General features: G+C 38.3%; 2 protein-coding genes across 3 annotated transcripts in view; both read right to left on the bottom strand.

The window, feature by feature from the left end:
• Positions 1 to 352: 352 nt before the first annotated feature.
• LOC310945368 (GTP cyclohydrolase 1-like) lies at positions 353 to 2887 on the bottom strand (the record flags this gene model as incomplete). The annotated part of the gene is made up of 6 exons (XM_083911448.1): positions 353 to 482; positions 668 to 752; positions 836 to 867; positions 946 to 1001; positions 2184 to 2293; positions 2626 to 2887. 6 exons carry the CDS (start codon positions 2885 to 2887, stop codon positions 353 to 355), a joined length of 675 nt encoding a protein of 224 aa, XP_083767574.1.
• A 5951-nt stretch (positions 2888 to 8838) lies between these two features.
• The window catches only part of kank3 (KN motif and ankyrin repeat domains 3), a 31447-nt gene continuing 15837 nt past the window's right edge, over positions 8839 to 24448 (bottom strand). Inside the window, exons 2-12 of one of the 2 annotated variants that reach the window (XM_083939196.1) lie at positions 21942 to 22006; positions 20323 to 20407; positions 18046 to 19833; positions 17358 to 17460; positions 16919 to 17158; positions 16668 to 16758; positions 15806 to 16025; positions 14782 to 14924; positions 12856 to 13056; positions 11300 to 11401; positions 8839 to 9571 (exon numbers count right to left, since the gene is read on the bottom strand). In XM_083939196.1, coding sequence (XP_083795322.1) covers positions 9509 to 9571; positions 11300 to 11401; positions 12856 to 13056; positions 14782 to 14924; positions 15806 to 16025; positions 16668 to 16758; positions 16919 to 17158; positions 17358 to 17460; positions 18046 to 19833; positions 20323 to 20359 — 2988 coding nt within the window. In that variant the 5' untranslated portion in view covers positions 20360 to 20407; positions 21942 to 22006 and the 3' untranslated portion in view covers positions 8839 to 9508. The remainder of the gene's footprint in view (positions 9572 to 11299; positions 11402 to 12855; positions 13057 to 14781; positions 14925 to 15805; positions 16026 to 16667; positions 16759 to 16918; positions 17159 to 17357; positions 17461 to 18045; positions 19834 to 20322; positions 20408 to 21941; positions 22007 to 24448) is intronic. The other variant, XM_083939197.1, reaches the window with a different exon arrangement.

Raw genomic sequence — 24448 nt, 5'->3', positions numbered from 1 at the left:
GAATAGGGTAATGTTTATTTTAAATATAAATTTGCATTGTAAAGCGGTTACATAACGTACATATTTATGTCTAAAACATTGGGGGAAAAAACATGGAAAAAGAGAGCACGGCTGATCTTACTGCTGTTGGGCAGTTTCTTAGGTTTCACCTCAAATTACACCGTATTTCTTGCCTACAAAGTACCATGTTACCAAAGAGCTGCCACTGTTTCAGCAGACTATTTCAAAATGATTTACCAGTGATCGTTTCATTTTCCGTGAGTTTCCATTGAAATCACCAACATGGATTTAGATGCAAAGACAAACAGCGTCAGTTCCCTCTGTTAAATTTTGCCTGCTGGCATAAAACTATTCACTCTCTCAATGTGAGGTCAAGGAACTCCTTCCTGGTCATGGGATCATCATGAAATTTTCCCAGCATGACACTTGTAACAGTGCTGGCGTTCATCTTCTGCACACCTCTCATCACCATACACATGTGGCTGCAACAGACAAAAGGAAATTTACCAAAATTAAAACCTTAGTTTCACATTTTTTGTGCTAGTGCATGTACTTAACAATATCAAAGTACCCACGATAAAGTTAAATATACTTAGCTTTTTTCATTAAAAAAAGATTAAGATCTAATTATAATCTAATATGGATGAAGTAAAAGCTGAATACTCACACAGCCTGAATCACCACTGCTACTCCAGCTGGCTCCAATGCCTCAGTGATGGCTGAAGCAATCTGTTTAGTTAGACGCTCTTGAACTGTGGAGGAAGTAACACATCACATCACACACAAACCTTAAAAAGTAAATAAGGTTAATAGTATAAGCCCAGTTCATTTTTACCTTGAAGTCTCCGGCTGTAGATTTCAACAATTCTGGAATTGAAAAGAATAAAACAGATGTTGATCATGAACGTGCGTACGTATGTGCGTGCGTGCGTGCGTGTTACCTACCGAGCAAGCTTGCTGAGTCCAACCACTTTCTTGTTTGGGAGGTATGCTATGTGAACCTGGAATAAACAAATAATTGTTTATGTATCAGGTATGCAGTATATATACAATTTAAAGTTGAAGTTAGAAACGAACCAATGTCAGTGATTCATGCTTATTTTACGTACTTTCTTTACCAGAGATCAATGACAAACTTTTTATGTCCGTACATATGTCCTATCTAACAATATCTCAGAAACCACTGGAGGGATTTTCCTTAAACTTGGCATACATTTCTACTTGGACTCATGGATGAACTGATTAGATATTGGAGATCAAAAGTCACTTAGACCTCACAAACACTTTTCTGGCTAGGCTTGGGTTGGTGTAAACAATTTTAAACCAGTTTGATATACCAGGATCAGATATTGGCTGAATGAGGCCAAACTGGATTGATGCATCTCTAACAGTTTTATTTTTTTATTCTTTTTAATAAATCAGCCGTCCCATTGCAACTCAACAGTAAAGAGTAGTAAGCTAAGCTATCTCTACTTTAAATTAAGCTTTACTATACTGAAGTTACCCCCAAAAGAAATTTAGCAAGCTACAGCACCTTGGGAAATGTAGTTAATTTACTAAAGTCGTGTAGCGCCATACTGCCAAACACTGCTTATTACTAATTCAATACAAGTTTGATTTAGCACTGTGACAACGTCAGCACAGGTTGCTCATGTAGTGTGCTTTTTAATTTGCCAGAACATGGCACAATGACACATGCTAATACAGACGATTTGCGTACCATCAAACCAGTTTAAGCTTGTACACCGTGATAGCAAAAACTGGAAATCAACCCAACTAGAACGAATTTGCCATAACTTAAGAATTCCTGTGCTAATTGACAACATTTCAAATGATGAAAATGAAAATGGGGCGATTGTATAGATCTGAAGCAAAATATGCCTAATACCTTTTATTAAATCCCTTCAAAGTATTTACTACATACATTATGAGTCCGGGCAGTTTTTTGATGTAAACTGCAACTTTACTGTTTAGCAGGTTAACAGTAAGGCGATACTTTTCGTTTAACCATAAAATGTCCTGCTTAGTAAATATCCTGGTCTCAATTCTTTAGCAGACAAATTTATGGGATCTGTATGTGTTTATATTAAGAAATGCATACAAGCCACTAAATCCTTATCAAATATCAATTGTCAGTTCAGATTTTTTTGTCAGTACATAATTTGGGGATGCTGAATATTTACCTTGCCAAAGAAAGGCACCAGGTGATGTTCACAGAGAGAAAACACCTCGATATCCTTGACAATCACTATCTCCTCGTGGTTTTCATCAAAGATGGCATTGTTTAAGATATCTGTGGATGAGAGGTTAGCTTTCAATCCTGTATTCATACTGGAGCAAAGGATGAAATCAAAGTGACAGAGCAACGGACTGATTCAATGGTAAGGATCTAGCATTGAGCAAAATTAAACTGTATGAACTCTTACTGTTTCATAAATCAGAAATGAGAGACAAAGTCAATTAACCTTTAACATGGGTAGGGTCATAGTCATGTCAAAAATATCTGTGTCATTCTTTTCAAAACTAACACTGGAAAGTCTCTGTGAAAGTATTGAGATTTTAATCAAGTTTGCACTCAAGAAAACATTGTTTTCAATGAGATAAGGAAAAGAAATCCATCCTCACCTTGAGTAGTTTCTCTGTAGCCTTTGGTAAAGAACTGCATAGCCTTGGCTGCACGTAGCGGTGTACGTAGAAGTCCCTCCCGATCGACGTCCTCTCCGAGCTCACTTAGTATGGTGGTATATGCCTTCTCAATGTGAGACAGCTTGTTTGCTACTGCAGCATCCTTGGAGTCCTTCTCTTCTGTGCACAAATGGTTATGTTTGCATATGTTTTGGTACTCATCAACTACTACATTCATCTTTGAAGCGCAGTGATACTCCATTCTGGCTCTTAGCTCTACTTTCAGTGAAAGATACTGCAGAATATAATGAAACAGGCCCAGTTGAACGCTGTTGGCTCAGTGGTCTCAGGGAGGAAGTCCCCTGGTTTTTATATCCTGATCTGTGGACCTGCAGGCTACAGCATCACTGAAGCCTCAAGACACCCGTGCAGAAAAGGATTAGATGTGAATAATTTTCAGGTTTTAACTCTTGAGTAGGCTTAAACTCTCTGCATTGACAAGGTATCTAATCCCTGCACAAATTGATTCCTAATTACATTGCATTAAATGCCATGGAACAGCATTTGACTGATCCTGTGATTTGAGTTTAAATACCTAGAGGTCCCATGCTCTGATTTAAGGTCATAGGAGACTCGGCTTGAGAAATCAGAACAACAGCCACTCATGAGCAAGTCTTCACATGCTTTTGAAACCTTTTTGTTCATTGGGCAGGTATTGGATTTTCAACACTGTAACTTAACAGAATCCTTCAAAATGGATACAGGGTTTGACGCTAGTGTTTTTTTTACATGTGCTCCTCAGTTAAAATATGTTTTTCATTAATTAAGGGTTATGAGAAGACTTACAAGCAAACATTTATTTGAATACAAATGCCCTCTTTAGTAGTCAACTTATCTGTCATTTTTGACCGGTGATAGCAGTGCATGTGTCTGTGCACTCCCTGACCTTCGGACCAGTCAAGGGATCATGCAAAAGGGCTTTTGTCAATACATGCTTCAGTTATGACGAAAAGACTAAAACCAAAATGTAGCAAAGTTCATGGGAGCTACTGGCTGCCACATCTGCACACACCTACACATTAAAGTTCAGTGAGAATTTATAATGCTTTGATGTTATTTATGGTTGTGTTTCTCTCCTCTCTCCTCACACACACACACAAACACACACACACACACACACACACACACACATACACACACACACACACACACACACACACACACACACACACACTCCAGATATTGAAATGTGTTTCACTCAAATTTTCAACTAAAAATAGATGTGTGCGAACTGTAAAATTGTTTGGATAGCCTAACGATAGTGTGTGTTTGCTGTTTTTCTACACAAGCAGCAGCCAGTAGCTCCTATAAACTTTGCCACATTTTTGTTTTAATTTGTTATTTTGCCTTTGTTGCTGGAGCACATATGGCCAGTGTGTCCACTGAAGTGGTAGTGTTCTGAAACTGCCACGGCCAAATCTTTGCCCCCACTGCTAAAAACATTAAACAAAAAAACACACACATTTGTACAAAAGCCTACGTGCATTGCCAGCAGCAGCTGTGACAGACAGTTCAGTGAAGCTCAGCAGAGACAATAATCTCTTTAACTTCTCCCTCATGATTTGTGTGCGTGATTGAACTTTGTCTATTTTCCAGTTTGTGTTTGGAAAATCATTTTTTCACACTATTTTAAATAGTGAGTGGATGGTTAGGTTAATAACTGGTTCTCTGAATGAACACCATGTGTAACATTTCTTTCTTTCTTTATTTATTTCTTTGTTTGTAAGATTTTAGATTAATTTGAATGAATTTAAATTAACCTTGGACTTTATACAGTTTAAAGCAGATTCAAGTGTAAATCATTATAAAATTATTAAATACATTTTAGGTTTTTGAAGTTTGAAGCAGAAATAATTAAAAACCTAGTGTAGTTTTTGTATTGGAACAAATTAAATCACCATGCTTTTAAATGTCTCCTTAAAGGCAGATAAACGATGCAGACATCATCTGATTACAGGCAGTTAAAAAGTATTAAGATTTTATTTTGTTGAATGCGTCGCTTGTAAGAAAGTGTTGGCTTCACAGTACACATGCATGTGTGAGCACATGATCCCACCTCCGTCTCATATTGAGCCAGGACTAACTCTATTTGGTACATTGTGTCTTTGCATTGTGACCAAACAGATAATTGATTTTGCATACACGTTTTCCACAGATTACCATTCTTTTGTGTTAAGCACGTTCCCTTACTCTTTTGCTTCCAAGAATTTGAAAACTGATCAGAAACACCGCTGTAAATATATTTACTTGGCTACATTTTGTTATGTTGAAAAAAAACAGACAGAATTATAAACCTGTGTTGTGACAATAACAAATACAGATAAATAGTCCAAGGGATTTACATACACAAATACTTAAACCTGTAAATAATGATATATTTCCTCCTAATCCACACTGGTTTGTTTAACAGAGCTTGTTAATGGCAATAGCAAATTGTTATGAAGAAGTAAGAAACAATACATTTTTAAAGACGTTCTAGTGTTTTTGCGACCCATACTGTACAGTAGTAGTCAAAAAGGAGAACAGGACTTGTATTAATTAGTCATTCCATCATCAATCATCAATCTATATTAAAAAATAAGTTAATTGCAAACAAGTTTACAATAAATGCCAATGAATGGATGGTAAATGCTCTCTAAATATTGATGCATTAGAAAAATAAAGTTGATGAATAATATGTAAATTGGTGCCCTTTTTACATTTTGTATCAGATTTATTAAAAACTAAATACTGAATAATTACAGAAAGTCCATTATTTCACTGAACAGTGCAATCAGAGTATTTCCCTATATAAAACTATAGCCCTAAAATCAATGATCGAAATCAAATGAAAACAAATCTAAAGAAAATATATATTAGAGCATTTAGGCCAAAGAACCTTTCTGAACAGATTTGAATCAGTGTGCAAAATACAATGGACATTTAACCAAAGCTACCCAAGCTGCTTGTTCCCTCTGCTGGCTGCGGTGTGGCAGTTTCACTCTCAGCAGACTGTTTAGGATGCTGTCTCTTTAGGTGGTGGAAAAGGTTTGTTGTGTTACTGTTACCATCCGATGTGCAAACTGTGTGTGACTGTGTGTGTGGCAGGTTTGGGCAGAAGGCATCCTCTGTGAAGTGATGATAAACGCATTAGGAGTACGCTGGTGCATGGGACATAGACCTGTTTTTTTAGACTCATATTTTACAGCTTGTTCCACACATTCTGTGCGATAGTCTGACGCTTGCGTGCTGTTGGGACATGATACTTTAGTTTTCTTTTCAGCCATGAATTCCCTCTACTTTCTTTTTATTCTTTTTTTTCTTTTTTAATTCTTTATTGCAGTTTGAACAAATATAATACAAACAGAACAGTGTGGCATCATACTTGACAACAATATATGTGTGTAAAGACAATTAGTTTTCCTTTCAAAAACCAATACACATTAAATTCTAATGACATTACAAATGAATACTTAATAAGATACAAAGGTATAGAGGAAAAAAAGACAATAAATAAAGTAAAAATAGATACATGTAAATAACTTAAATTAAGCTAAACTGTTATAAATCTTTAAAAAAGTCATGTAACTTATCTGTGGTATAATTACATTTCTTATTATTGATAATCTGGATAGACTCAAAATAGTTACGAAATTCTAATTTGAAGGGATTGAAGTTTGATCGAGAATTTATCTTTATGGATATGATGCTTCCCTTGAAGAACTAATCAACTGACAATCCACTGTATTGTTTTGTCTTGGTTTTCATAACAGGTAATGGCGTCTTTTGCTTCCAATTCAATTAAGTGTTTGTACTGAATACTAAGTAAACTTTCAACTTTTTTCCAGAACTCCAAAGTTACACTGACACTCCCAGAATAAGTGCATAATAGTTTCTTCTTCAATCTTACAAAATTCACAATTGTTGTCCACATCTGCAAACCTTGAAACAAATGTATTGGTGGGGTAAATATTGGGCAAGGTTTTATAATGTAATTCTTTCAATTTATTCCTGCCACTTTCTGAATCAAACATGGTGAGAAATCCTTGTCGCTGCCTGTTGCTCGCTATGATTGGTAGATCACCGTGTCTTTAGGGCGGTGCATGCAAAACTTGCTGCGTCTGTGCAGAGCAGAGAATGTGACCTACAGACGATACTACGATCTCTCTGCTTTGGCAGATCGTCAACACTTTCTAATCCTTCCCGATCTAATATCGTCATATCGCCCACCCCTAGCTTAAGCTATTAATGCTATGGTGTCTTTCATTGGTTCTTACTGCATAACTGTTCCTATACAAATAAACATTAAATAAATAAACATACAGATAATCAATTATCGTCCCTAGAATTCAATATTGGTGCATCCCTACAATTTTACAGTGTTTGAGTCCTGGGTTCACCCATGTCACACTTAAGCATTTTAATCATCACAAGGCAAACCTTCACCCTGCTGACTGTCATGTGTTTCAGAAAACGCTGATATCCGCCCACATCTTTTAATACATCAAGATAAACCCAGCACAACAGACAGGGCCAAAACCAAATGTATTAATATATCATGAACTGAGTGGTTATTTTGGTTTTTACGGTTTCTACTTGTCCTCTTAAATACTTTATACCAGTGTTTCACTATTGAAAAAAAGAAAAAGTTCGCAGGCAGCCTTGGTAGTGTGGCTGCCGTAGAACGAACGCCCCCTCTTATATAATTTTCGCCATTCTACGGGCAGACGTCAGCATCGCCTAAAACCAGCTAAAGCAGATTGCAGGGCTTGAAAAATGACTGTACGGGCGTCCCCAGCCCCCACTCCATTTAACATTTATCAGATTTGTCATTTGTAAAATAGTTATGGGAACATTTTTTTACCACTATATAGTTATGTTGTGATATACTATACTATGACTTTTTATGACGTACTATACTATGACTTTTTATAACATACTATACTATGACTTTTTATGACGTACTATACTATGACTTTTTATAACATACTATACTATGACTTTTTATAACATACTATACTATGACTTTTTATAACATACTATACTATGACTTTTTATAACATACTATACTATGACTTTTTATAACATACTATACTATGACTTTTTATGACGTACTATACTATGACTTTTTATAACATACTATACCATGACTTTTTATGACGTACTTTACTATGACTTTTTATAACATACTATACTATGACTTTTTATAATATGCTATACTATGACTTTGTAATTATTTTATAACTTTGACGTACGTTTTGACATACTACACTATTACTTTTTAAATTATATTTTATGACAATTTTTGACATGTTTAGCTATACTATGATTTTTTATCACATTTATACTATGAATTAAGTTACCTTTTATGACATACGACTTTGAATTTAATGACTTTTTATGACACACTATACTTTGAATTTAATGACTTTTGCTATGCTATACTTTTGACATACTATATTATGGCTTTTTTATAACTTCGACATAATTTACTATTTTAGGACTTTTTAATAACATTTTATGACAAACTATATTATGAGTAATTATTTTTTATGCCATACTATACTATGAACTTTTACAATTAAAAAAACAACTATTTTATGACTTTTTTTTATAATTTTGATATACTATACTATTTTTATGACTTTTTCTGACATAGTACTGACCTTTAATTACATTTGACATACTAAACTATGACTTTAATGACTTTTTTCCATGACATACGCTATTTTTAGAATATTTTCAATATATTCAATCCTGATGGGACGGGAAACTTCATCTTTGCTCTCTTCAAAGCCACCAGACTCCTTTGACAAAGGCAGTAATTTTACCTCACAGAACACAGGATTTTCTGGTTTACCGCTGCCTCGTTCGGTTATTTTTGTGTTACCGTGTGAATCTGGTGAATCCAAAGTAACAATTTACAAAACAAGTCGCCCAATAACACAAACACACCAATTGATCGAGGCGGCGGTAGAACAGCAACTCCCGTGTTCAGTGAAGGATACTGCAGATCCATGAAACATAAGAACATTTGGAGGAGAAAGTTTTCAGAATACTGTTTGTTGTCTTTAAGAAGTCCACCTCCAGTTAGTGTAAAACAGTCATTTCTGCAAGCATTACAAACATTAAAAAAAAAAATAGACGACTTTCTTTCAACTTTTATGTAAATATGTTTATTTTAGACATGAATATATTTATATGAACATACAATGCACAGACAGTTAGTGCAGACTATAAAGACGAAGAGGTTCACAGATCAGTTAACCAAGGTAGGACAGGGAGAGAAGACCAGATGGCAACACACCGCTGTGTCATGAGTAATGTCTGAAGTACACACCAGACACGCAGACAAAAGTAGTCAGGATAGAGTGGTCAGGATGTACCAAACCCATATGATACATATTCTGAGCATCAGCACTTTACTATAAGACAGTGACATACTGTATATTGGCGCATATTGTGACGTCAGTGTGCGTTCTTACATGAAAAAATAATGGGTGCATGTTTTTTTGGGGTGCATCATATCCCAGCGGTGTGTGTTGTCCTTATCAGTAAAGTATTAGAGGAGTGCAAATTATAAATGTAAAGGTCACATCTTGTCACAGAAACAAATAAGCTGGCGACCTCATGCATGGAAATCATATTAGTCAAGTATATTATATAACCCTTTACGACTCTTATGGAAAAATATTCTCATATTAACAATACTTATAAATGCAGGACATATGGCAATATATAAATACATATATATATATTTAAGTAAATTCCAGTGGAGCTTTTCACAGCTCAGATCCAGTTATGTTTGCTGGTCTGTACGTCTACAGGAGGGGCCATAATCCTTTCAGTCTGAAGGCCAGGACTTGTTGGGGCTGGTGGGGCTCCTTGGCTGGGCCTTCGGACTCCCCTGAAAGACATTCAACATAAAATAATTAATTCAATTCAATTCGATTAAAAAAACTTTATTTGTCTCCGGGGGGCAATTCAGGGCACACAGAGCAGCAAATAACGACAGTGCAACTATACAAAACATTTTAACCAACACAAGAATAAAGAAGAAGAATAAAAGAAGAGTAAGTGTCAGGATGTTAGTGTGTTAGTACAGGTAGAATAAGTGTCAGGATGTTAGTGTGTTAGTACAGGTTAGATACAGAGAACATCGTCGGCGTGAGATGTAGAAAGACATGTGTGTATCAGATGTAAGCAGACATGTGAACGGGTGTATATGATGTAAACAATGTAAACATGCAGTAGACTGTTAAAACAGGTATGAACAGAACTGTAGTGCAGAAAAGATATAAGTGGACAGTGATCAGATTCAGATGAAGTCAGACGTGATACATGTGTGTAATGAGCAGACTTAACAGAACCATAGTGCAGTAATAGAGTATAAATATAATATATAACTATAAGCTAGATAATAAAGTGATAGTGGTGCATGGCAGGAAAACAGCAGTCTAAGTATATGCTGGCTCTGTGTAACAGATGAGTACTGAAAAATAAAGTGACCATAGTGCTGTGATGGATACAATATAAGACCTGATAGACAGAATAAAGTGGAGCAGTGCATTAATACCATAAATTAACATAACTAACAGAATCAAGTGGACCATTAATTATTCTGCAAGGGATAATACATTTGAATGGCTTGAAGGGTTTAGAGCCATTAAATCTTGAAGGAGAGGCTACTTCATTGTAGACTGTTATTGTTAGGTTCATTTCAAATAGTACTTTAATTGCATCTACATTGTGTAAGATTAAATTAATTTAATGGAAATGTTTTAATCATGTAATAATTTAAATATTCAGTTTTCTGTCTCAACAGAATAACACCTATAGGGGGCAGCAGTGCACCTTCAGTCAATGCTGCCCACACCCAAACTAAAGTTTGGAGAGCTGCCGAGGAACTGAGCCGACCCACTTTAAATCAACAGACATTGCTCACTGTACAGTTATGTTGTGAGAGGGACCTGCACAGCCTTCAGCTTGCTTATGTGCTGTTTTCCAGCTGATTGAAACCCGAGAGCTCCCAAACCTTTCAGCATGTGAAACCAAAAACTATACTAAAACTTTATAACTTTTTTTAACAAACTATACTATGATTTTATTCATGCCTTTTTTAAACATAGTATGCATGTAGGTTTTATGAGGTCCTAAAATCTATGGAAAGGGCTTTTGAAAAGTTATTCAATTTAACTTCAGGATTCCTGCCAAGACATATGCAAGAGGTTAAATTCAGTATCTTTTTAAGACCTTTAACTTTTTTTCTGACACGTTATACTCACTTACTCATATAACTTATGTAATAGTATGTCACAAAAATGTCCTTTAAATTCATCGTATAGTATATAATTGTCTGTCTTTGTGTGGACATATGAACGTATACATCCCATAACGCCATTGTGGCTAGTTGGACCGGATAGTATTGATGCCCATCAAGGCTACAGTACAAATATACATATTGAAAACAAGCTAAAAAATGAATGCCCCTGGAATGGCGTTAAATACTTTTTAATACATTTTATTCTTTGTTGTTAAATGATTTATGAACTTCTAATAATTTAATTTAATAACACCCTGCAGACTCCATGCCTGCATATATTCACAGAGGAGGTGGGTGGGAAGGTGAACTCACCACAGCAGGCTGGGTCTTCGCATAGTTCATATGGGCGTAGAGCAGCACAGCCGTGTCGTTGTGAGACGCCTCAAGTGCGATGGAAAGGGCATTGCTGCCATCCTACAGACATAAGAGAGAGGGAGATATACGGTAGGAGGGAAGAGAGAGTAAAAGTGAGTTTATTGACCCTTAAAACTCAAGAGAACAGAGAGCTTTACAGTGAGTGGGAGATCGACCATGTGATCCACATTATATACACGCACGCATGCACGCACGCACGCACGCACGCACGCACGCACGCACGCACGCACGCACGCACACAAACACACACATCCTTGATGGGCCAGTAAACAACCAGGACATTCATCCGTCCTGCTTCCTCTGCCTTTGTTTTTGTAACGGTACTTAACTGCTCCGGTTAACTTGAATGGGGATTAAATGATACAATTATGATTTATTTGATCAAATTCTGATATTAATAAAGATGTCTATTAATCTTATTCAACAGAAGACTGAAACAAAAGTTGTATACCCGTACACAAACTTGATAAAGGAATGCAATAAATGAAAATCTAACCTACTAAAGTTTAGTGATGGCCCTATTTTGGACATACACTGACTTAGAGTCATGGTTTGTCATGCTGTTTTGTGTTTTCAGAGGACGGTGGAGGTGGGGGCTTTTCCAAATGCCTCCCTCTGGGTCCAGCTGTGCAGCACTGAAACACAATCCAGAAGCTGCCTGCACTGAACGGCCAACTCATTCATGGCCCAGATGTGAATGCTCTAATATCTGTCTGCTGGCCTTGCTTCAAGCATCCAAACCAATCCCCTGTAAAATCACTTTAAAACACCCGACTGTGCAGATTAATAACAAAGGAAGAAAGAAATGTCACAAGCAGCCATGGGAAGAGTTTTGTTCCAGGGAAAGATTTCTACTGGTTGAGAAAAGCAATGTTCCCCCCGACAAACCGATGCACCAAATCTACAACAACTTGGTAAATAATTTAAAGTGGTACATAAAATACATAAGTCAGCAGTTTGACAAAATCATCAGTCTTGTATCATCTGGCTTCTTAAGTGTTTAAAAGTAACCACTGATGGGATTTTTTCACCTCTTTTTGTTTTTAGAAATAAAACGAACAGAATGGGTCAGGAGTGAAGTATGCAGAGTCCATGAGCCTGCAGGACATTGTGTCTGAAATCTGCAAGTCTGCGGTTGTGAATGGAGGTGTTGTGGCTTTTTAACTCATCCCCCGGGGGCTTGTGAGTAGCCCAGTGATTGTGTTTCCTGTAAACGGCACCGATTTCAGTAGAAGGCAGATGAAACTAATCTGATTGTGGCTCTTGAGCACTGTCTTTCTTGCTAACAAAGAAAAACAAGAAAGAAAAGAGGTGACAAGGAGAGAAAACTGCAAAGACCGATTTCCCATGAGGGGCTGTTTCCTGAGCTCAGATTAAGCTGAATCCCAGACGAGAAAGCGCTGAGATATTTTCAGATGTCAGAGATCCAACTTCATCTGTAAGCTCAGGGTAAGTTACTGAAAGTATCCCTGAGATACATGTTAATGCCTTACATTATCAACAATGGAAATGTCACAACCAGGCTGTTCCAGGAGCAGTTTGACAATCTCAGCACGGCCGTGTTCGCTGGCACACATCAGAGCTGTGGATCCCTCGTCGTCCTGCACATTAACGTCAGCGCCACACCCCAGCAGCGCCCGTACCATCTCCTGCCGACCATGGCTAACAGCTAGCATCAACGCTGTCTGGCCCGCCTGCAAAGGGGAATAGTTGTAAATGTAATTACTTCCCAGGAGAAAACAAAAGTGTTTCGAATTCACACCATTTACAGCCTGAGAAATATTGCAAAACAAACAAAAGTCCTAACACAGCTGACATACTGAAACCAATTATTTTGTTCCACTGTCTGAAGATTAATTCAAAAAAGTATTATTTATATATCTGTCTCTAGAAAGTGAAAGGCTTGGCTTGGTTATTTTTCCTTTACCAATCACAATTGGTAGAAGGGGAGGAGAATAGTCTACATCCAATGAGTCAGACTATAGCTCAAGTGCCGTAAGGGGATTTGAGTTACTATGCAGCAATAGTTTTAGCACAGTGCCAGGTGTAAATGTTGTTTTAAATACAACATGGAGATTAAGAAAAGCACAGGTAAAGAAGATGATGCATTGTTCCAAAAACCAGACTTAAAGCCATAAAAAGGTTAATTCTCTAGAGTTATAATCCTAAAATGAGTGTTTACTTTAGTGTCATGACATAGTTTCTTAAAATTTCACTAATTCAAAGGAAAACTCATACGTGCTTGTGTAAATGACATTAAGCACATAGACGCCAAGGTCCAAAAGCTAAGCAGAAAATAGCACAACTTAAATTCCTGATTCTAAAATTGCATTGCGTGCCTTTTGTTTTGTTCCCCACAGCAACAATAACAAGTGTAGTAATTGACTTTATAGCATCACTGGCTTTAAATCCAGAGTCCTATGACTTGGCATCGTGAGAGCCTGTCACAAGCTGTGTCCAAACACATGCACCACACAACGTGATGAGATAAAGCAAAGAGATAAAACCACTTACACGTCCAACAGATTCTCACAAATGTGTCACGTTACACATTTCTCTAACTCAATCCAACCTATAACTCATCTGGCTCTGAATGTAGTCTTTCATTACCACAGGAAATACCCTTTAAACACTTTCCCCTCATCGAAGTAAACGGGGAACAGACACTGCTTTTATTCCCAGAACACGTTTTTTCTCTTTACCTTCAAGTAGGAATCAAGAATTTATTTGAAACTAAACTCTGTTTTGACTAAGATAAAAAAGTAACTGAGTCATATTGAACTTCTTTGACGGTTTGTGTGATGTTACCAGCCGTGACAGCAACGCAGGTATTTTTTTTTTTTCACACACACAGACTCACAAGGTCACAAGACCGACACACACACACACTTTACACCCCTGGCCTGATTTGGCGTTTCAGCTGGTGTGATTCAATGGCAAGATGGTTGTAAATGTTTTTGTTTGGATGTCACACTATAAACCAGCAGGAGAAAACCCGAGTTTAGATCCAGCACAGGAATGCTGTAAAAACTTAGTGACTCATCACCTCACTTAAACTCTCTTATTTGGCTGCAATATGAAAAAAATAATCATGTTTACTTTTATTTTGAATATTTTCACACTGACAATTTAAAACAGATTAAATGCATTTATCTAAGCCAGCTGAGGCAGGAGTCACTATTTTAAGTGAGAAACTGCTGTTGGAGCTGACTACATACTTTTTGAATAGAGAACTGTATCTTTGAAAAAATTTGTGTCACAAGTGAACTTAATTCATGACACGCACATGAGAAGAATGACTGCGGTGAAATGACTGTGGGAACAGAAAGTGGCTACAAGCGGTCATCGCAGTACCAGACAACACTGGTGTGTGTGTGTGTCGTTTACTCCTGAATCACGATGAACCAATGATGACTTGCCTGGCTGGCCTTGGCGTTGACATTACCCTGACTGAAGAGCCTCTTGACCACAGCCATGTCGTTGTCCTCCTTCACAGTAGAGAGAGCAGCCAGCATGATGGCTGTGTAGCCCGCCTTGTTCTGTTGATCAACGCTGCACACGCCTGCAGGGAGAACATGCTTTTGAATTACCGTGTGTTTAAGCATATTCAAAACTGCTCAGACGATATACAAAACGCAGCGCTACTTACATATAAATGCACACACATTTACACTCAGTTGCCAGTTTATTAGACACCTAAAACTAATGCAGTGTAACAAAAGTTTTACTCCATATATATATTAATATATCTATTATAAATCCGGTTCACATGGTTTTATAGGGCTAACATAAATATTAACTTCTTCATCAGGCTAACATCACCAACGTGAACCAGGTTGTTATTTTGAGTATTTCTTTCACACCTATATTAACATATTTAGCCATTTTTTCTTTAAATCTGAAAATAAACATGTTGTTGAATCTGGTAAAATATTTTTTTGTACCTTATTTTGTTACCATTGAGATTTAAAATCTCTTTTCCATAGGAGTCCTGGCCAATACAGCAGCATAAAACGTACAAGTTTCACATTTAAAAACCAAGACAACACACAACTAAACATGATAAAACAACATTAAAAATAAAAAAGCAGATCAGTACTCAGAGACAGTACATGTGCAAACTGTATTCAAAAAGTCCTTAATCCTGCTTTTGAAATGCTCCGTGCTGATGAGGGATTCCAGTTTGAAATTATCCTGAAGTTTATTCCAAGACAGGGGGGCTTAATATTTAAAAGCACTTTCACCAAACACAGTGTTGAACATAATAAAATAAAAAAGACTAGAAGTGGCGGAGCTCACATATGGCGACCCTAATTTTTCCCCATTGACTCGCAGACCAAGACGTCATGTCCACAGTTGGACGCTTCTCGAATACTTTGTAGGTTTATAACTAAATTAGACATTTTATAGTGTAGTGTGGATAATTCTTGTGTTGTCACCGACCTGTGTCCAGCAGCAGCCCCACCACAGTGAAGTTGGAGTGGGAGACACTATAGTGGAGAGCTGTGTTGCCGTTGCCGTCAGTCATGTTGACTACGTGGTCCAGCAGCACTGACGACACCTCGGAGAACGCCATCAGGTAGTCCGAGACCCGTGAAGGCTGAGCCATCTTGGCGCTGGAAATACGGAACCACTCAAGCTGGACTGTGTGTGTGCTGGAGAGCTGAAGGTGTAATCAAATATAATATAATTTAATATTTTACTATTATTTTACTTCTATAATATTATAAAAGATACATAAAATATTGTACTTTTTTTCTAACTTTAGTTACTTTGCAGATTAAGATTAATAATACAAAATATAAATCAACTGACAAATTCTCATGTATTTTAATCGGTTGAGATAAGACTCAGATGTAACCCCAGCAGTAAATAAAACAATTAAAATTAGCTTCATCTTTATCAGGTGCAACATGAAAGTGATGTACAATAATTATAATAAATAAAACTTTTACTTTTGGTACTTCAAGTACATTTATCAAAGTATAGAAGTATCAAGTTTCAAAATTATATGATGTCTCCATTTAATGGGATCAAAAATTATCAACACTATTTTAAAAAACAGATAAAACGAAGGGAAAGAAAATCCACTATTGTGAGAACCATAGCCTTCAATGTTACTGTTACATGAAGCTCTTATTGTTCAGAATTAATGTTTTCTGTTGCAAAAATATCCCTAAAAAATGAATTACAGCAAGTAATCAACTTCAAGTAATTGTGATTTTGCATTATTCCATGAAGACATGGTGAAGTTAAATGTGTAACTCATTGATAAAATGGTTTGAAGAAGCATGCAGGGACGCACCACTTCCTTACTCTTCAGTGTTTTCACGTCGTCGTTCAGGTGGTTCTTCAGAATGAGGCACGCCTCACGCATTTTGGAGCTCAGCTCAAACCTGTCACAAACACAGACGTGTGAAGTTGAAACACAAAACAGAGTCTACAGTATGTGGATTATTCTTTACATGTGTCTATATTTAAATGAGAATCCAACACGATATGGTATGAGTTGCATAGCAAGTTTCAGTTTGTATTCTTTTGTCCTAAGTAACGTACTTCTCTTTCACAGCATCAGATGAATAATTTGTGGCTGTCAGTGTTTCCTCATCAGTGTCACTCTCGTCCACGTTGACATTTCTTTCCTCCTCTGATGTTTCGTCCTCTAGAGCCGCCTCATCCTCTGTGCTGTCCAGGCACTCGCCTTCACCGCTTTCTCCAGAAGAACTCCCATCATCCTCCTCTTCTTCCTCCTCCCCCTCTTCTTCTTCTTCTTCTTCACTGGATGTAGATTCATACCTGGGAGACACAAATTTGCTTTAACTTGCGCTCTTATTTTGGAAAGCAACACTGCGATCAGTGAGGAAAGATAGTTTGTTTATGTTAAACCTGTGACCTAGTCACCATGTTATTTCCAACCTCTACACCAACTGCTGCCCTTATTTTATTTTTACTGTGGTAAATTTTTATTTTTAAAATAAGGTTTCATGTTACCCACCCTCCATTTAGAATGCCAACAAACTGCAGGCTCTTCTTGCCAGCGGTGCGATTCTCGCCTGAGCTGCTCCCATCCTTCCTCTTCATGATTGATTTCAGCATACCTAACATAAAGGAAGAAGATCGACCAAACAACAGTTCAATGAAAATGAAACTCATAACTCACACATGATGTATACAAACTATGTTATTAATCTATCGAAGGAGGATTCAAAAAGGTTGTGTGCATTTCTCAGTAAATATATTTCATTTGTATTCATATTTCATTGTTAACAAGTGTAACAAGTGCAACAGAGATCAGCTTGTTGTGCAAAAAATGTCAAATTACATAAAGGTAAACACTTACTGTCCACTAAAAAAAACTGAATAACGACTTAATATTTACGAGGTGTTGAATAAGACATTTCTTCCCAGCACATTCCTATTTTCCCTTTAAATTAGGACCAGATTAAATAGTCTAGTTATATTAAGTCAGACTTTCCAGGAAAGTTATTTGAAATTATTAAGACATTATGAACTACAGTAGTGTATTGTCTCTCTATTAGGCTCCACTAGTTAATGAAAAGTAAATATTTAATAATGATGTGTTATATTTTTGCACCAGTGTTAAAGACAAAAATCTTTGAAAAGAACCACATGATGCCCTGAACCAAAGCGTGTTTGACTCTAAAATAAGGGCAAGTTCTCACCGGTGTTGCTGGCTGCAGTCTTCTCTCTTTGCTCTTCCTCTTTCTTCTCGGCCGTACTGACCATCTCTTCATCAGGTGACACTTTGTATTCAGCGATAGTCAACTGTCTCTTCTTCAGGACTGTAACTTTTTGCTCCTCCATCTTTTCCTCAAACAAATTCTCCCACTGGCTTCCAGTGCTGACCACTGCAGCAGGAGCTGGCTCTGCTGTTTCCACTACGGCATCAGTCTGTGTGAACTGTTCGACCTGATCCGCCGTTAAGTTGTCACCCACGCATGAGTCGCTCACTTCAGGACGGCACAAAACTGCAGTGTGTTTTAATACAGCAGTGAATGTCTCTACCTGGGCATTCGCCATGTCTGGTTTCACAAGAACTCCCTTCTCACACGTGACTTTGGCGGTTTTCTCCTCCATCTGGGCTTTGAGGATCCCCATGTCTTTGTCGGCCGCACTCAACCGGTCCTCTAGAGCCACAATGGACTCCTGTTGGAATTTAATGGTGTCCTGTAAGGTGTCGATCTCCCGCTGTGTTTCGCTGGTCAGCCCAAGTAGTGACTCCATAACCCAAACCTCAGCCTCTTCCGTCTCCACACGGGCCTGTACTCCCTCCTCATGAACCAGAGGGGCCTCTGTTCCTGTGCCTTTATCACAAACATTTACCTGGGTGCCCTCAGAAGCATCTTTCACACCCTGGCTGTAGTAGAAAACAACCGAGTCCATTGACACGTTGCCCCCAACAGCCACCGATTTCTTCTCAACAGCAGACACTTTTTCTGGAGCTTTTCCTAAAACTTTTGATGAAGCTTCTGTAGCTTTCTCTTCTTTCCGCTCAAATCTATCAGTCAGCTTTTTCAGCTCACTGGATTTTCCGAGGCCTTTCTGTCCGGGTGAGGTCGGTGCAGACAATCGACTGTGGACACCACGGTCAGTTTGGAGAACCTCTGTGGTTTGGGTAGAAGACTCTGTGGATTGGTGCTTCTGCTGCGCCACCTCTATGGCTTCCTTCTTCTCCTGTAGGGCTAACTCGAGCATGTCTTTCTCTGCACGGAGCTTGGCCACCTCTTTTTCAAGTGCAGGAACACCCTTCACCCTCTCTTCCATCTCCTTCAGCTGTTTCAGGGCTGTAGCCATCTGCTCCCTGACTGTCTGCAGCTGGCTGGGTGGGATTGGAGTCATTGTGGCACCAGCAGCTGGAGTGTTGCGCCCAGAGGTCTGAGGACTGGGTTTAATCCAGTTACTCTGCAGAAGCTGAGTGGATGGAGAGGGCAAGAGCTTTTTGGGAGGATCTGCGAGCTGGAAGCGCCCACCGTTCTGGTGCTGGTGGGTTTGTTCCTGTTGTAGCCTCCGGCTGGTTTCCAGAAGAGTCCGCTCCACTCTGTGGTTGCGCTGTGGTGGAGGAGGTGGCACTTTTGCTCCAGCAGACAGGGGAGGAACACTGAGGGGGTTCACAGGGGAAAGACAGAGCCCTTCACAAGGTGCTGACCCAATACGGTTGCGTGGTGGTGGCGGCGGAGGAGCTCTGCCATCCTCACTGGCCGGGGATGCCAGAGACTCTGTGGATGTCCAGCCACTGGTACGTCCCCCCACACTCTTCTGGGAATGTTTGACCCCTCGGCCAGAACGGCGGGCGCCGACAGGTGCCCGACGGAGATTATGTCCACTCTCTATCTCTTCCACATATTTGAGGAAATCCAGATCCAGCTGGAAACCATACGGAGTCTGGACGGAGTAGGAGGCGGGCTGGTCAGCCTCCTCCTGACTGGAGTAGATGAATGGAGAGCCCAGGTCTAAAGGGAAGAGGACATGTGACTAGACAATATGGCAACATACATAACATACAAATACCTGTGGAGCTTTATTGTAAACAAAAGAATTATGTTTACATTCAGTGTTTTTCAGCAAACGCACTGTTAGATCTAAATAGATGTTAAATATCTTTCCCTTATCATAAAACACTGTCAATGGTGTGTTTTGATATAAGCCAGTATAAACATGTGCCTTAGTACTGACAGTGCATCTATTATAGATCTGTGGTGATTACAGTACAAACTATTTAAAACATATTTTGTTTCCTGCGGTTTAACAGCCTTGTTATTCCGTCTGAAACATCTCAATGTGGTGAACTCCACAGATCTGCTGCTGGCAGGTTCAAACTAATCATTTGATTTATTACAGTACACTTAAAAACTACACCAAACCGCAACACAGACACAAAGGAAATTGTGATATAAGGTAAAAATACACAAAAACAGTGGCATCTTCATGCAGTTTCTTACCAGGCAGCTTGGGGTTAACTTGCACCGACTGAGTCATTTTTCAGGACTGGGACCTTTCAGCACACAGCTTCAAATCAACACCTGGCTAAAGAAAACACAGTGGCATGAATGCATTTGTCATGAATGTACTTAAGACCAAGAGGAAGGAAAAGGATATCATTTCTAAAAACACTGCACAGTAGTTTGGTGAAGTCCATCATTTGTTACCATGTGCATGTTTTTGTTCACACAACAAACAAGTGGCTTCTTGCTCTCACTTTAATGGCGGATGTAGATGTTCTTTATAGGAGCTGTAAACTCACTACAAAGTGCAGAAAACGCCTAAAGAAGTTTAGGTGTTTTCTTTTGGCTCGTTAACACGCGTGACTGAACTCCAAATAAGGTGAATTCCTTTCTTTCAGAGATAAAGAGGTTTTGTTAAACGGATTGTTTGCTTTTCCCCCTCAGAGGTGTCGAAGGATGTTGAGCCTGACATCATCCGTACCTCAGTGTGTGTGTGTGTTTATTTACTTAAGAGTAAGTATAACTCAATAAGAGTGCACAATACATGCCTAAAATTCAAATGTGCATGTATTTGTGAGTGTATATTAATTGCACAAAGGGAGGAAACAGTCAGGGGAAACAGCTCAGAACAAAGTAAATTAAAAAGAGCTCAACCGTGTCCAAACACCCACAGGACAGCTGCTCCATTAATGAGAGGATCACGCCACGCAACTCTGCTGAGAAGCCACGGGATTCTTCTCACCACAAGACCGCTGAAACCTGACATGCATCCTGCTGCTCTGGGAAATCAAATATTACCACTGGCCGTAACGTCTTTTGATTCAGACACATGAGACAAAGAAACTAAGGGGACTGACTACATTTGAACACATTGCAAAACAACAATGAAAAATATTTTAAAAATATGAGACTACTCACTTTAAAAAGTCAATTTTTAAATGTTTTAAATGTTTTAATTTGAAGTACTTCTGACAGGGACTGAAGCTGTGTGATTCATTAAGAGACAAAATGCCTCAATAGAACAAGGACATGTTTAGGGCTTTTCTTTGTTCAGTTATATTAACATGTTCTTCTTCTGTTTGTTTCAAACACAGAGGGAATGCAAAACACTTCCTGTGATTCAGGAAAAGAGCAGAGACAAAGTGGAAAACTAGACACTAAAACCAGACGGGCACTTTCTGGATACATGTATTCCAGGTACAGAGGAAAGAAGGAAAGCTTTAACTTAAATATGACAGATTGTAACATATCATATAATACTATCTTAATGTTAAATTGACTTATTATATTATATTAATAAAGACAAACACTAAACTTAATCAAATTATATCTCAGTACATTTTGTTTACATTGACCAGTTGTCTCTGCTGCCATTAATCAAACCAGTGTCACCTTATAAGCAACACTCAAACATTAGTAATTTTGACTCCAAATACTCTGTATAGTTCCTGTTTTTACGCTATTCTTATTTTACTTTATGGTAAATAAATAATAATGTATTTATTTATTTTACGCTGTACTGCAACAGCTGAATTTCCCCACTGGGGATCAATAAAGGTGTATGTTATCTTAACTTGAAAACAGTAAAATGATCGCTGTTGTGTTGAGAAGTTTACCTCTCAGTGAGCGATTCATGCAGCTGGAGTTCAGGCTGGTTCTCTCCTTCCTGCTCCTCTCAGCCCTGAGAGAGAAAGAGACATCCACCATCAGATTTCAAACATCAAACAACATATTAACCATTTTATGCAGACTGGTTAATGGACAACCCTGAATAACTGAGTAGACAAAGGTGATGGAGGCAGGCACATACGGACCGTCCAGTCATCAGATCTCAACCCAACTGAACATCGATCTGAGATGCTGACCTGCAAAACTCTCCACCAGTGATGCAAACTACATGGATCATGTGTAAAAATGGGCTGTTATTGTTTCATGTATGCATTAATTTACTTAGTGCCGCAATATTATATACTTCAGTCACTCTGGTGAGTACACTGTGCCCTGCTTTTCAGTATTGTATCACACTGTGATGTTTGTAGTTTTGATACCTGTGTGTAGGTTTGATGTGGTCATAAACTGATCATTAAATATAGAGCTGACATAAACCAAGTAGGCCTACATGCTAGCAGCTGTGAATGTTTCTCTTCAACAAAAGGTGTCTAATCCCTCCATTAGAGCTTCAAGGTGCATGGAGGCTTTCCTGGAGGTTGTCACAATGACCAAATACGGAGTTCTGCCCTTGATTTGAAGTCTTTCAATCAATTGAATTGTAACTGAAATGAAAGGATTTGGGGCTTTTTATGCCTTTATTTGAAAGTATTAATGTTTAATGTTATTTTTCTATCTTTTGCAGAAATCCAAGTATTTTTTCATCTCAGGATTAGACGGAGATAAACATAAATATCTACAAGACCAGAGAAGATGTGCCATCATGTAACAAGACAAGAATAGGCGCTGGGCAACACGGCACTGGTGTTAACTGTAACAAGGTGTTCATCCACCTGCACCGCCACAAACCTCACTATCACAGGTGTGTTTTCACCAAGTGAAACTGATGTCCGCTCGTGTAAAGCTGGTGTGTTCTGCACGTAAAAACGTTAAAAAGGTAAAAGATTTGTGCAGCACAAAAACACACATACACTCAGTACATGTTTTCATATTTCAAAGTCTCAAATACAGTAACAGTAAGTACCCCCCCACACACACACAAACGTACTGTAGTCATTCATTTGGTTTCAAACACACACACAGATGTGTTTTCCAGCAGCTTCAGGCACATTCCTAACACATGCTGTTGCAACACGCCGGTCGTTCTTCTAGCTGACTGACTACTGATAAACACACACACACACACACACACACACACACACACACACACACACACACACACACACACACACACACACACACACACACACACACACACACACACACACACACACACACACACACACACACACACACACACACACACACACACACACACACACACACACACACACACACACACACACACACACACACACACACACACACACACAACCTGTCAGCTCAGACTGCAGCACACAGACCCTTTATTGTCCAAGTAAAAACCACAACATTGAGGCAGACAGGACTAATTATCACAGATTAAATGATCATGTTAGTTATTATGGACAGTGGATGAATTAAAATATGCGGTGGAAATTAAAAATAAGAACCTTATCTAACTGATAACGACATTTCTGCTCAGTAACTTCTTATCAGCTCTGTTTCTCCTCAGTGTTTCTGTCAGCTTCTACTCTCAATAAACACGATGCTGCAGCGTCACACAGTTATACTAAAAGCTTTTCAAGGACCTGACCTCACCTCACTGGTTTACTTTGGTCCGAACCAGAGAGGCAGTTTACTGTACTTTCAGGATCAAATAAAAGCTAACCATTGCGTATAAACAAGTCACATGAGTCAAAAAGGTTTGTTTATTGGGCAGTTTAGCGGCACGTAGTCATGCCTGGTTTGAATTAGGAGTGTTTTAGGGTAATAGGTTGGAATACACTGCTACAAAAGTAAAACGGATACAGTTAGGTATTTTCTTACTAAAAGCTTTTGTATCCAAATGAACTACACTGGAGATTAAAATTAGAGAAAAAAGTAATAATACTTGATTTACTCTAAAATACTGTTATTTTTTATTGTTCGGAATTGGATACCTCATAGAAAATCTCTGAAAAATCCTTGGCATCAAAGTAATGTCTAAGAAACCCACTACAGTTACAGAACTGTGAAAGAGACTGAAGAAGAGTGGACAAGATCAAACCAGAGCAGTGTGAGAAACTGATGTCCTGTGGGCGCAGATGTGCTGCAGTCATTCAAAGCTGTGGCCTCTACACTTCCTATTCCTTTTTGAATCCTATAGTCCTGAGAAAACATTGTTTGAATCTTCCCTTCTGACACAATATTTAGTGTTCTCTAATTTTGCTCACTGCTTTTTTCACAAAATAAAGGTTTTTGTTGAAGTGCCTTTGTTATTTAAAAAAAAAACATGCTAGTACAGCAGTGGTATAGAAAGCAGATATTCTATCAAATTCTGGACAGTAAAAAAATAACATTATTTCAGAATAAATCAAGAAAAATTCTAATTCTA

Source organism: Echiichthys vipera (assembly GCF_963691815.1).
Source record: "Echiichthys vipera genome assembly, chromosome: 3".
NCBI classification, from domain to species: Eukaryota; Metazoa; Chordata; class Actinopteri; order Perciformes; family Trachinidae; genus Echiichthys; species Echiichthys vipera.
The sequence above is the reverse complement of the archived record's forward strand: the minus strand, read 5'-3'. Positions and strand labels throughout refer to the sequence as shown.